The sequence below is a fragment of the Lissotriton helveticus genome, chromosome 3_1 (genome assembly GCF_964261635.1).
Source record: "Lissotriton helveticus chromosome 3_1, aLisHel1.1, whole genome shotgun sequence".
Lineage (NCBI taxonomy): Eukaryota > Metazoa > Chordata > Amphibia > Caudata > Salamandridae > Lissotriton > Lissotriton helveticus.
In genome coordinates this window covers 588,621,998-588,635,980 of record NC_136061.1, presented here as the reverse complement: position 1 = coordinate 588,635,980, position 13,983 = coordinate 588,621,998, and the positions used below count along the sequence as shown (strand labels likewise).

At 45.0% G+C, this 13,983-nt stretch overlaps 1 protein-coding gene across 1 annotated transcript in view; it reads right to left on the bottom strand.

The window, feature by feature from the left end:
• The window catches only part of UNC80 (unc-80 subunit of NALCN channel complex), a 2,761,828-nt gene that overhangs the window by 1,144,203 nt on the left and 1,603,642 nt on the right, over nt 1-13,983 (bottom strand). Inside the window, exon 41 of the mRNA XM_078680564.1 lies at nt 8,019-8,120. Within this exon, the coding sequence (XP_078536690.1) occupies nt 8,019-8,120 (102 nt within the window). The remainder of the gene's footprint in view (nt 1-8,018; nt 8,121-13,983) is intronic.

The window sequence follows — 13,983 nt, the reverse complement described above, 5'->3', positions numbered from 1 at the left end:
ACCAACTGAACAAATCCAATGTAGACATCATATTTGCCACAGTGTCTGTTATTGCTGCTACATACTGCTATAAGATCTTTTGTAGAATGTAAATACATTTCCTCAAATGTCAACTGTCTGTCAAGCAGAAGAAGGCTTTAATTCCTAATAAGGATAATGTTACTTACCCAGTAAGCTTAGGTTCTTGGTATGTAGGGCTGTAGATTCCCATGCTCTGCATACTCCTGCCATATAGTGTTGCGTCCATATGTTTACAAGTTGTTTTTCTGCGAAGAAGTCATTCCTAGTCATGAGTTAGGATGACTCCTCCTTTCGGTGATAGTGCGCATGGTTATCGACTCCATTGTTAGATTGTTTTCCAGCAAGAGGGTGAGCTGAGAATGGTGTAAGTGAGTATAATATAGAGATGTCCATGTTTATAAATGTATAATGAAGGACTGCAACAACTACAGGTACCCGCGAAGGCGGGTGGGCGCATGTGAATCTACAGTCCTACATGCAGAGAACAGATGCTTACTGGGTAAGTAACATTATCCGTTTGAGGCATGTGTGCTGTAGATACACATGCTTTGCATAGACTATAAAGCAGTATACTCTCAAAGCGGTGACTAACCTGTTGATGTTGCAGTTGTTTGAAATAGTGTTTTAATAGTGTTTTAAGTACTGCTTAGCTTGTTGATGTGCTAACCCATCTACACAATAGTGTTTGGTAAATGTGTGCGGTGTAAACCATGTAGCTGCCTTACATATGTCAGCTAGAGGAATGTTACCAAAAAGGCCACAGAAGCCCCTATTTTGCTAGTGGAATGCGCTCTAGGGGGTAGGGATAAAGTTATTTTTTTGCTTTAGTGTAACATGTTCGAATGCATTTAACAATCCATCTTGCAATGCTAGATTTAGAGATGGGACTGCCTTTGCGATGCAGAACAAATGCAACAAACAGTTGTTTTGTTTTGCTAAAGTCTTTTGTTCTATCTATGTAGTATATTATAGCTCTTTTAACGTCCAGTGTGTGAGGAGCGCGTTCTGCTACAGAATCAGGTTGAGGAAAAAAGACTGGTAACTCAACCGATTGGTTTATATAAAAGGCAGAAATCACTCTGGGAAGGAATTTAGGGTCGGTATGTAGAACTACCCTGTCTTTGTGTAGCTGAAAGAAGGGCTCTTCTAAGGGTGATGCCAGAGGCTCACCAATTCTCATCAGTGATGTGATCGCAATGAAGAAAGCAATGTTCCAGGAGCCTTGTGAGAACAATGTTGAGATTCCAAACTGGGTCAGGAGGAATCCTTGGTAGTATTACTCTCTTCAACCCCTCCATGACAGCTTTGATTACTGAAACTCTGCAAATAAACAGCTACTGCTACAAGGTGCAAACAAATAGATGTATAAGCCAGTCCAGTTTGCAGTATGTGTAACAGGTAACAGATAATGTTTTGTATAGAAGCATCTAAAGGATTGATTTTGTTGTTATTGCACTATACAACAAATGTGTTCGACTTTGCTGCAGAGCAAGCTCTGGTGGTTGGCCTTCTTGCTTCTTTTAAAATATTCATACAGTCTGGTGGTAAATTTAAATAACCAAACTATGACTTCGGAGCCAGATTGCTAAGTTCATTTGGATGTCTGATTTCTCCATGGTTCTGTGTGAGGAGACTGGAAGTGATGAGTAGCTTTTGATGTGGAACTAGTGACAACTCTAACAGGGTGATGTACCATGGCTGACTGGCCCAAGTGGGAGCTACTGGAATAAGTGTGAGGGATGTTTGCATGAGCTTCCAAACCAGGCATGGAATGAGCAGGAGAAGCTGAAGATCATAGGCAAATATCCGTCACCAGTTCATTCATAGGGCATTGTCGTTTGGGAGTGTGTGTGGGAACCTGGAGCAGAAGCTTGGGCATTTTGCATTTTCTGCTGTGATGAACAAGTCTATTTGTGGGAATACCCATTGTTGAAAGTAGGTAAGGAGAACATGGGGATGAAGTTCCCACTCATGAATTTGCTGTCTCCTTCTGCTGAGAAGGTCGCCAATTTGATTGTTTACTTCTGGGAGGTGTTCTGCCAGAAGATAAATGTTGTGATGGATCCCCCAATTCCAAATGTCTTGAGCGTTGGAGAGAGTGTGTGCCTTCCTGCTTTTGCACATAATACATTGCTGTCATGTTGTATGTTCAGACTAGGACAGTTTTGCCTATGAGGTGAGTTTGAAAAGCTTTGAGTGCTAGAAAAACTGCTAGAAGCTCTAGATAGTTGAAGTTGAGACTTTTGTGTTTGTTGCTCCACAGACCTTGTATTTTGTAATCGTGGACATGAGCACCCCAACCTGTCACAGATGCGTCTACTGTGAGCATGATCTGTGGAATAGGGTCGATGAAAGGCCATCCTTTTGACAAGTTTTGTAGGTCCCACCATTGCAGAGAGCGATGTGAACAGCATACCAACACTAGATCGGTTAATTGACCCTGTAACTGATTCCCCTGATGTGCCAAGCACTCTTGTAGTGGACTCATGTGAAGTCTTGCATGGGGTACAATTGCGATGCAACATGCAATCATTCTCAGCAGTTGCATGAACACTCTGGCTGATAAAGTTTGGTTGGACTAAAACTAGTATGAGAGCCTGAATATTGTGAATTCTGGCTACATTGGGAGCGGTTAGAGCTTTGACTGTGTCTAGAGTGGCTCCTAGGTAAGACTGCATCTGTGACGGATGCAGGCGAGATTTTTGTGCACTGATCGTTAATCCTAGTTGATGAAGTAGGTCTTTTGTGTCATACGATTTGCTGAGTCTGCCGTCTAGATAGGGGAAATGTGAATATGCTGTCTTCTGAGATGAGCTGTGACTGTAGCCAGACATTTGGTAAATACTCTAGATGCTGTAGTCACCCCGAAGGGAAGTACTTTGAAATGGTAATGCTTGCTGTATTTGTTATGAACCGGATGAATTGGCACATGAAAATATGCGTCTTTTAAGTCTAGAGTAGACATAATATCTGCCTTCTGTAAAAGTGGAAATACCTGTTGAAGGGTCACCATCTGAAAGTGTTCTGACAGTATATAATGGTTTAACTCTCTGAGATCCAGAATAGGTCTTAGGGAACCGTCCTTTTTGGGAATGAGAAAATACAGAGAGTAAACCCCTGAGCCCTGGTACTGTGTGGGAACCGCCTCTTTAGCTCCTTTCAGAAAGAGAGATTGCACTTCCTGTTTGAGCAATTGTAGGTGTCCTGGAGACAATTTGTGAGGTTGCGTGGAATGTTTAAGGGATTGATAGTAAGCTCCAGGCAATAACTATGTTGGATATATCTAATCACCCATTTGTTTGTTATTATGGGCTGCTAAATAGGGACAAACTGTTGGAGTCTTTCCCCGACCGGTGTGGTGTAGTTGGGGGGGAAGTGTGGGCAAGTCACTGCTTATTAGGAGAAGGGGAGTTATTGGGTGTTTTGCCCTTACCCCTACCTCTAAAGTTGTTCAATCTATAACCTCTTCGAAAAACCACTTGAAGGAGAGGACTGGTTGTTACCTTTGTAGTTAGATGTACTCTGGTCTGAGGATGTGGTTTTGAACCCCCCTCGGTAAAAGGATGGACAAAAGGAGCCTCTGTTTGAAGGAGACTGGAGCGCTCCCATGGACTTGGCCACTTCAGTGACTTTTTTCATTTTTTCCAATTCCTGATCTACTTCAGGACCAAAAAGATGATTTTTGTCAAATGGTATGTTAAGAATGGATTGTTGGACCTCTGGCTTAAACCCAGAGCTCCTTAACCAAGCCTGTCTCCTAAGCAAAATGCTAGTGTTGACCTCTCTAGCCACAGTTTCAGCAGCATCTAGAGCAAACCTCATGGAAGAATTTGAAATTAGCTTACCCTAATTAACTATATCCTGTGGTTTAGTTTTATGCTCGTCTGGGAGAAATTGAAGCAATTGCTCCATCTCATCCCAGTGTGACCTGCCATACCTGGCTAGAAGGTACTGTGTATTTGCAATGCGCAATTGATTTGCAGCTTAAGCAGCTATGCGCTTGCCAGAAGTGGCTATTAATTTAGACTCCTTATCTGGACCATCCCCTTATGTTTGGGAATTAGTCAGTTTATGAGCATTAGACACTACTAGTGAATCTAGTGGCAAATGGCCCTTGATAAATACTGGGTCTGTTGGGGAGGCTTTGTAGTTTCTGTCAACCCTAGGAGTCAAGATGCATGCTTGTATTGGATCCTTAAAAATCATATCATGCTCTTAAGCATAGGAAGTCTTTGTGACAACATATTTGTGGATCCGTAGGTCTCAAACAAAAAATCTTCTTCTAATGATTCTTTCTGTAGTGCCACTCCATGATCTTGTGTAGCCCTGGCATTGAGTTCCTGGTGGGTTACATTGTCGTCTGGAGGAGATAGCTTGGCTGGGTAAAGGTCTGGGTCATTATCTGCTGGAGGATCTATTGAATAATCCGTCCATGGATCTACTGGTAAACGTGCCCCCCTATCATCACCATCATCGTCACCGTGGTGATATTGTGGAGAATCCTGAGATGTAATTTGCAAAGGATTTGAAGGTGGTGAAGGAGGTGGTGGAGGGGATGAGGATGGTGGATGAAAAGTACTGGTAGCAACAGATTATTTCTTTTTTTAAATTATTTTTATTGAGAAGTTGCGTGACAGACATCACAACTATTACTTATACAATACACTTGCAAGTTACAGTTAGTACCGTACTTAGGACCGAGGCCGAAATAACATATACTTTAAACAGTGTTTTCCCCGTCCCTTTGTCTCCGTATTTCCAATTCCACCACAGGTGATATACATATCTCCCCCCTATATGAATTCCACCGGGACCACTTCCTATCCCATTTCTTCGGGCACTCCCTTGCTATAAACACTTCTTTCTCAGCTACCATACATCTGTCAAGCACTTTCTGCCAGATCGCCACTTCCGGCGGTGGCACTCTGCCCCAGCCCCTCGCTATTTCCCTCTTAAGTAATGTGAAGCTCAGCGTCATTAACTGCTGCTCTGTCTCAGTAAGGTCTGTATCTTCCCATATATTAAGCAAGCCCAAGCGGGGCGTCAAAGTGAGCGTTTTTCCTAGTGCAGATTGCATATGTGCCGTGGCTCTGTCCCATAGTCTCCGCACCAGCGGGCAGTCCCATACCATATGATAAAAGGTGGCCGACTGTCTGCAACCCTTCAGACACAAGTCATCTGGTCGAGACCCAATTTTCGCTAACGTTATCCCCGTCAGGTATGAGCAATGTAAGATACGAAGCTGGATTAATCGAAATCTAAGTGTAATGGCAGCCTCTCTCGATGACATCAGCGCCTGTCTCCAATCCTCCTCATCAATCGGCCCAAGGTCCCCTTCCCAAAGCTCCTTAAGCTTCCCGAATGAATCAGGCATATTATTACCGAGTTTTCCATAGATCAGGGAGATCGCCTTGGAGTTTAACTGCCCGTCCAGCAGTCGATCTTCAAGAGGGGACAACTCAGGAATGTCCTCACACCTGGGGAATGCCGCCAGCAAAGCATGACGGACTTGTAGATATCGAAAGAATTCACCCAGAGCCAGTCGGTAGGTCTTTTGTAACTCCTCAAACCTGAGCATCTTACCCTTTTTAACCAGGTCATGAACTGTTGAGATACCAGTCTCATCCCACCTGTTGAACGCCGGGTGATGGCAGAGCATACCGAGTTTCTACAAATACCACAATGGTGTCGCTTTAGTGAGCACCCCTGCCCAGCCCAAACTAGAATTAGCTAACTTCCAGATCTGTACCGTATGCTAGTGGATCCTATGTAGTGCTGCTTCCTAGTGTGAGAATAGAGAGCCCCTAAGATACCCGGAGCAATCCATCTGATATTTGTCCAGGGCACATGCCAGGTCACCTGGAGGGGCGTATCACCAGCTATTTGCAGTCACCAAATGCGAGGCCCAATAGTATAGCCGTATATCAGGCAGTGTGATGCCTCCATCATACCATCCTTTCATTAATTTCTGAAGCGTAATCCTTGGGGCCTTACCATCCCAAAGTAGGGTGCGTAACTCCCCTTCTACTGCAAGAAAGTAGGTATCCGGAACCCTATGCGGGCAGTTCTGGAGAATGTAAAAAATCGTGGCAGGGCCAACATCTTAAAAGAGCAGCACGGCCCACCAGTGACAGAGGCAGTGACCTCCAGTGCTTAACATCCGCCCGCAGCCTTGCCAGCGGGGGTGCCAAACTGTGGCTGTGAAAAAGAGCTGAGTCCGGCGTGACAAAGACTCCTAAGTACCTAAAACCGACAGATTATTTTTTTAAAGGAATCTTGTAATGAGTGTCCTCATTCGAAAGTTAATGTTTTTGAGGCCGTTTGGTATGAAAATGACCAGTCTCAGGGTTAATATATAGTCTCTTTTACTTGGGATCCATTTTTGGTGGAAGAAAGTGCAAATTCAGATCTGAAGAAGCATCTTTGGATTTCGGCGCCGACGTCTTTGGTCCTGATACTTTCGGTGTCGGTGTGTGTTGGCCTTTCAGTACGGAAGATTTTGGCTCGGAAGGCTCCTTGGCTTTCGACATGGAGGATTTTGGCCCCTGCCAGATTTCTGTTTGGAACCGGAGAGCTTTGGTTTTGATGAGGATTTTTGCTGACTCAGCACCGAGCTGCAAGGCTTGACTGGTGGTTTCTGAGCCGAGCCTGGAGGTGGGGTGCCAGAAACGTCGTCTCGGAGCTGACCTTGGCCAGAAGGTAGAGGTGGTGCCGTAGCCTTGTGCTTTTTGGGACGAATTGAGGGGGGCAAGGGGTCTTCTCTACTCACGTCACTTTGTCACGTTAACTTGGCGTCTAGGTCTATCTCGAGCTCCGAGTCGGAGTCCTGCACGAAGAGGGCTTCCTCCTCCTCCACCACTGATGCCTCCACATCTGCTTGACCAGAATCTTCATTGAAGATGTCCGGTGTGTGTTTGATGCTTTGACGCTGATTCTATCGACATCAAACCCGACGATCGTGAAGAATTTTCTTTGATCGAAACGATCTGCAAGCGTCATAGGTCTTCTTCCTTGTGCTCCGGAGACAAGCACAAGTTACACACCCTGTGCGAATCACGTGGCACTTAGGGCAGAATTTGAAGGGTGTCCGATCCCTTAACGGAGAGCTGATCCAACACGGTTGGGCCTGATGGCCATCCATGAAGCCTTCCGAGTGAAAAGTCGATTCCGTTGATACACGGAGAAGTGGGAGACACATACAATACAATACGGTCGAGGGTACGTAGAGAGGATTGCGCATCAAGGGGAATTCGACGAATGGTTTCAAACCGGAGTGCAGCAATACACAACCCAACCCGATGGGGAAAAAAACATTCTAACAATGGAATCGATGACCATTGGGTACTATCACCGAAAGGAAGAGTCACCTTACCTTGTGACTAGGAAAGACTTCTTTGAAGAAAAGCAACTTGCAAACATCTGAACCCAACACTAGAATGCAAGAGTATGGAAAGCATGTGTATCTACAGCACACATGCATCGAACAGTGTTTTAATTTTGACTGCACTACACTTTGACACCTGAACCCACATGATCTGCACTTAACAAAAACCTTTACTGAATAAATAAAAGTAGTTGCTTTCTCCAACTAAGTCTGAATGTCTTGGCAAATGTGTTAGGAACATCTGATTAAAAAAAGGTAATGAGCCACCCATTGTTGATCAAACTTACAATACTTAGAGTTGATAATGAAATTGTTTTTGGTACTACATTTTTACAAATTGTAATCAATGCCACATACTTACAGGGCTCAGTGATTGCTCAGAAAATGTTATACTGTGACCCATTTTTATCAGCGCAATTGGTTTTGGTGGTAGTTTGTGCCTATTTAAATCATATTGGAGGGAACACTAAATTTAAGATATTAGAGCACTGCAACATTGAAATCTTTTGTAGCTCAAAAAGTTGTTATTCAGACATAAATAAGGAGAGAAAGCAAAAGCCAGTCTCCATCTTCATATACTATTTAGAAATAGTAGTTCAATAGATTAAGATACCTGTTTTTGGATGAGCTCCTGTCCTCTTTCAGGAGGCATGTGTACCAGGTTCAGCTGTGGGGACACTGACCTTCGAAACGGATAAATATCACGGACAAAGGTCTGAAAAGTGAGTACAAATAAAAGATTAGGACATACCACAATATTTTTTATGAAAAAAGAGCTGTGTGATGTAAGAAAAACGATAACATATTTTTACTTTCCATCTTCTCATAATGGTTTGCTATGGATGCAGAAAATCACTTCACAATCTATTTATTTTTATTTTTTATTTAAAGAGTTTTATATAGCGCTGGCTAGACCCGGAGGTATCATAGCACTTTACATGAGAATCAACAATGTAACAGAAAAAGTTCAACAATTACACAATAAATCCAAAAAGATAGGCAATACAATTAGGAGAGGAGTGAAAGGAGAGAGAAAAGTAGTGGAGGGGGAAGGGGAGGTGAGAAAGGGAGGATAAGGGAAGAGACAATAAGAAGAGACGAAAAGAAGTCTGTCTAAAGACCGACTGGGTAGGTGATGACCAAGGAGGGAATCCCTGGCCCATCTCCCCTATAGCTAAACCAGGTAGCTCCATCGGGCATTAGACAAAATAGTTCAGTCTCAATACATTGAGAAAGGGGAGAAGGAGAGACATAAATAGAGGGAGGATGCGGGAGGAGACGACAGGAGGAACGAAAAGAAGAGCAACAATGTGGTTCAACAATATAACAGAAAAAGATCAAGAATTACACATTACATCAAACAGTCAGTAATACATTAGGAGAGGAGAGAAAGGCGAGAAAAAAGAAGTGGGGGGTAGGGGAGGTGAGAAAGTGAGGCTGAGGGAAGAGACACCTGTAGAGACGAAAGGAAGTCTGTCTAAAGACTGACTGGCTATGAAATAAATCATTCAGTTGTCCTGATGGAGGTGCCAACTGCCAAATTTTGAAACGTCCATTGCCTGGTCAGGCATTTCAAGCATTGACAGAAACCACGCGTGCAAGTGGTTTCTGCCAATGCACTGGTATTTTTGCTGGACGGCTATGTCAAAAAAGAAGTAGCCTAATGGCAAAGTAAGAAAAAAAAAGAAAACCCAAAAGCAGGATTTTCTTCTTGTAAATAAAGAAAACAATGGCTCCCTTGCCATGGAACTGTCCTCCCATGGCAAGGGGGGCATTGTACACATTTCAATGCCCCTTACCACCAGGTTTGTCCTGGTGGAGACATACATTGAAAAACAGCTATTTCTCTACCCATTTAAGGACTTGATCTAATTTTGACAGTTGGCCTGTCCTCTGCCAGGGTAATGGAGTAAATTACTACGTCCCCCTCAGGAGGTGTCAACTGGCAAATTTTAAACTGTTTGTTGGCCGGGCGAGCATTTAAAGCATTGACAGGAACAGTGATCAAACCAATTCCTTCCTATGCATTGTAAATTTGCCAGACGGCTCTATCAAACATAATGGAGCTGTCTGGCAAAGATACATTTTTTAAAAATATTTTAACAGAAAGTCCTAAAGCTGAATTTTCTTTTTAAAAAAACACGAAAAAAACAATGCACCCTCACCATGGGATCTTCCTCCCATGGAGATGGGGGCATTGCCCACTTTTTAGTGCCCCTTATCACCATTTTCTTTCTGGTGGTGAAGGGTATTGAAAAACGGCTATGTGTCTGCCCATGTATATTAGCTGGGCAAACATAAAGCCAAATCTCCGATAGCTCTTACTCTTTCAGGCCGTCAGAGAAGATTGATCACTGCAGAGATTGAGGTTTTCTTAGTTGTCCTCGAACTATAGTCAACCTGAATAAAAATTGGGGGAGGGGACCATAATGTTGGGGGGAGAGAACTATATTGCCACTACTAAGAAGCCCCCTCTCTGCCAACATTTAAATCGTTTATAAAGGGAAAAAAGGGCTCCTAGAAGGAGATGAATAAAGAGCCGCAGAAGTAGGTTAAATTAACTCAAACTAAAGAACAATAACCGCCAACCCTATTTTTTTGCAATCGTATACATCCGATAGTATTGTATTATTCACAGTATACATATTGAGACAAGAACAATGGTAATCACAAATAGTCTATATATTTTCTCACAGTACATTTTATTAGCTATATTTTCTTTTCAGTATTTTTATCCCACTTTATCCACAAATTAACTACTCATTTGTGGAAAATAGTAAGAAGTAACAAAACAGATACTCATAGATCACCTTACAGTCTAAATCTGTAAGCATGGTGGGCCTCATTTATGAGGCCTTGCATCAGTTTTGCGCTTCCAATGCGTCACTTTTTGTGACGCATCTGCGGCTTAAAACATGCCTCCTGTTGCGCACTATTTACAAAGGGACGCATCTAAGCAGATGCGTCACTTTGTAACCCCTACGCTACATTATACCTGCGTCAGGTATAATGTATGCAGAGGAGGCATTCCCCCGCAAAAAGCCTCGTAATAGTGACGCAGTGAAATCTATGAGATTTCACTGCGTCACTTTTAGGACACTGTTGTGTCAAAATCTTGCGCCTGCCTCACAGCAGGCGTAAGACTGACACAAGCCCTTTCACATGGGGCTTTCCCCATGTGAAAGGACACATTTCTGGAGTTGTGACACACCCGAGGAATGCGTGACTTTTGCGCTTACAGATACGTCAGAAATACTGACGTATCTGTAACTCCTTGCGACATGATGTGTCATACTGTAAATATGATGCATCAATCATGTCGCAAGGAGTGCGCACTGAGAAGTGACACAACGCTGCTTTCACGCAGCGATGCGTCATTTCTCATAAATGAGGGCCGGTAAGTCCAACCTTTCTCCACAAAGCATGTTGAAACTTCAACACACTCTCATACATATCACATACATATCACAATGGTTCCTCAAACAAACCTCAATTACAACCAACATATCAAAACATGTTAAAAACTTCAGTTAGGGTACCATAAGAAGAAAATATCCACATCAAAATGCCCGAATTATTGCAAATTAATGACATCAATAAACTTTTTTACTCGTTTCCAGAGAGATTATGTGCTATCCTTTGACAAACAGTCAATAAATTCTGATTTATGATTTGTAGAATTGAAACTTTCCTATAGAAATGAAAATAATAACACCTTTGAAAGGAGGAATCTTCTTGATGTCCACATTATTCAGGGTACAAAGAACAATAAAATTTCAGAAAGGAGCAACCGAAGGTAGTCTTAAAGAGATAACACTTCTCATCTCAAAATATTGACAAAGCTATTGAAGCAGGTGGGCAAAACTGTCTCTTAGTCAAGACTGTGCCACTAGAGCTGATAACGTAAAACCACAAATTTTTTAAACTGTTCTACTGTGGATTTGTAATGGTTTTAATTAACTGAATAATTATGTGACAAATTGATCCTACTCTCTTCCTACAATGAGAACCTGACATATGTGTCGGAATCAACTTTTTGTACTGGGGCAAACACTTGTTTGTTCCAGATGAACATCTTTAAGACAATTGTGTCATGATCCTCCTTTGACAGGGTACCCTGGACATAGAAAAACATTGCCAGGCGAGTGCCGCCTTGGAAATTAAAACGCGCAGAACTGCTGACATTGAGCGTTCTCTTCGGTGGCAAATAGATCTAACCAAGGCTCTACCCACTGCAGAAAGAGAACTTGCACCACGTCCGTTTGAAGACGCCATTCGTGATCCATCATGCACCTGCGGCTGAGTTTGTCCGCCATGGCGTTCAGAGAACCTGCCAGGTGTTGAACCACCAGGAAAATGCCCTGATGTTCCAGCCATGTCCAGAGGCACAGAGCTTCCTGATATAGGGTCCACGACCCCACCCCAGCCGGTTTGTTGCAGTATCAAATGGCGGTGGTTTTGTCGGTGAACACCTGCACTACTCTCCCCTTGACAGAGGGAAGGAATGCTTTTAGTGCAAGTCGGATCGCCCGAAGCTCCAGAGGTTGATGTGGAGCTTGGACTCCGCTGGAGACCAGAGGCATCTGATCTCCGCCTCTCCTATGTTGCTGCCCCATCCCAGGAGGGACTCATCTGTCACCACTGCGAACACCGGTTGGCGTTGGGGAAGGGATCTGCTGTCGACCCAATGCCGGTCCGTGAGCCACCAATGCCACTGTTGTGCAGTGCCCTCCGAGATCTGGAAGTGATCGGACAGGTTCCTGTGATGCTGTGACCACTGTAACTTCAGGTCCCACTGCAGAGCCCGCATATGCCATCTGGCATGATTGATCAGCAGGATGCAGGAGGCCATGAAGCCCAGCAGCAGCCTCAGGGTCACTCTGACCAAAATCTGAGATAAGGGCTGAAAGATTGGAATTAGAGCCCGAATATCCCAGACTCGCTGTTTTGGAGGATATACCCGAAATTGCGCCGTGTCTAGAACTGCTCCGATGAAGAGGAGCTTCTGAGAGGGAATTAGGTGCGACTTTGGCACTTTGATGGAGAACCCCAGCAAATGCAGGAGGTTGGCCATAGTCTGGAGGTGGGAGACGACTGTCTGGGGCGAGCCGGCCTTCAACAACCAGTCGTCGAGATGGGGGAAGACTGATCTGCGCAGATGAGGTGCGACCACCCCCATCACTTTTGTGAACACTTGAGGGGCGCTGGTAAGGCTAAAGGGGAGCACGGTAAACTGGAAATGCTCGCGGCCTATCGTGAACCACAGGTAACGCCGGTAAGCCCTGACTGGTATGTGGAAGTAAGCATCCTGCAAGTCCAGCGCTACCATCCAGTCTTGTGGGTCAAGAACAGACAAGACCTGAGCCAAAGTGAGCCTCTTGGACTTCTCTTTGCGGAGGAAGTGAGTTACGTTCCCGGGGATCTAAAATAGGACATAGGCCCTTGTCCTTCTTTGGCACCAGAAAGTAGTGGGAATAGCAACCACAACCTACTTCTGGCGTCGGAACGCGCTCGATGGCCCCCTTAGCCAAGAGGGCGCAACTTCTTGCTGAAGAAGCACCAAGTGATCCCTCAACATATGGTGGTATTGAGGTGGCATGGCTGGAGGGGTAGTCTCGAAGGGGAGGGAGTAGCCCCTTTGGACTATTTCTAAAACCCACCTGTCCGATGTCATGGTGCGCCAGTGGGGGAGGTGATGGCAAATCCTGCCGCCCACTGGCATCTGATGGGCCTGAAAGTTTGGACTAGGAAGGTTTGGAGGCAGTTCTGGCCGTGGTGGAGGTGGACTGACCCGCCAGCTGGCCCACCACGTCGGAACCCACGTCAGCGGCCATGCTGGGGTGGTTGCTGCGCAGGCTTGTGGCTCTGTTGCGAACGCTGTGGGTCACCCCTTCCGGCACCAAGAAAGGAGCAAAAAGCAGCCTGCGGAGGAGGGCGGGCTGCGAGGAGCCCCAAGGACTTGGCAGTAGCCTGTGAGTCCTTAAATCACTCCAAAGCGTGGTCTGCTTTGTCACCGAAGAGGCGACGGCCATCAAAGGGCATGTCCATAAGTGTGTTTTGGACATCCCCCGAGAATCCAGTGGTCCTTACAAGGTGTGGCGTCGAACCACCACCACCGTTGCCATCAATCTGCCCAGTGAGTCGGCGGTATCTAGGTCACAATGAATCATGAACTTAGCATCTCTCCCCTCTGCAACAGCCTGTGAGAGAGCTGTCCGGGCCTCCTCCGGACACTGAGGCAGCACTTGTGCCACCATATCCTACAGAGAGTGGGAATAACGGCCCAAGAGGCATGCGGTGTTCACGGACCGCAGCACAGAACTGACAGAAGAAAAAATCTTCTTTCTGAACTGATCCAGTTTCTTGGATTCCGTATCTGGGGGTGCGGAAGGGAAGGCAGTCGGGCAACCAGCGGCTTTCACAACCAAACTCTCAGGGGTAGGATGTTGAGAGAGGAAAATGGGATCACCCGGAGCCGGGCGATGGCACTGGGCCACGCTCCTATCCACAGGAGCCCCTGTGGTGGGCCTGGACCAAGTGCCCAATAGAAAATCAGAAAATGCTTAGTTGAAAGGAAG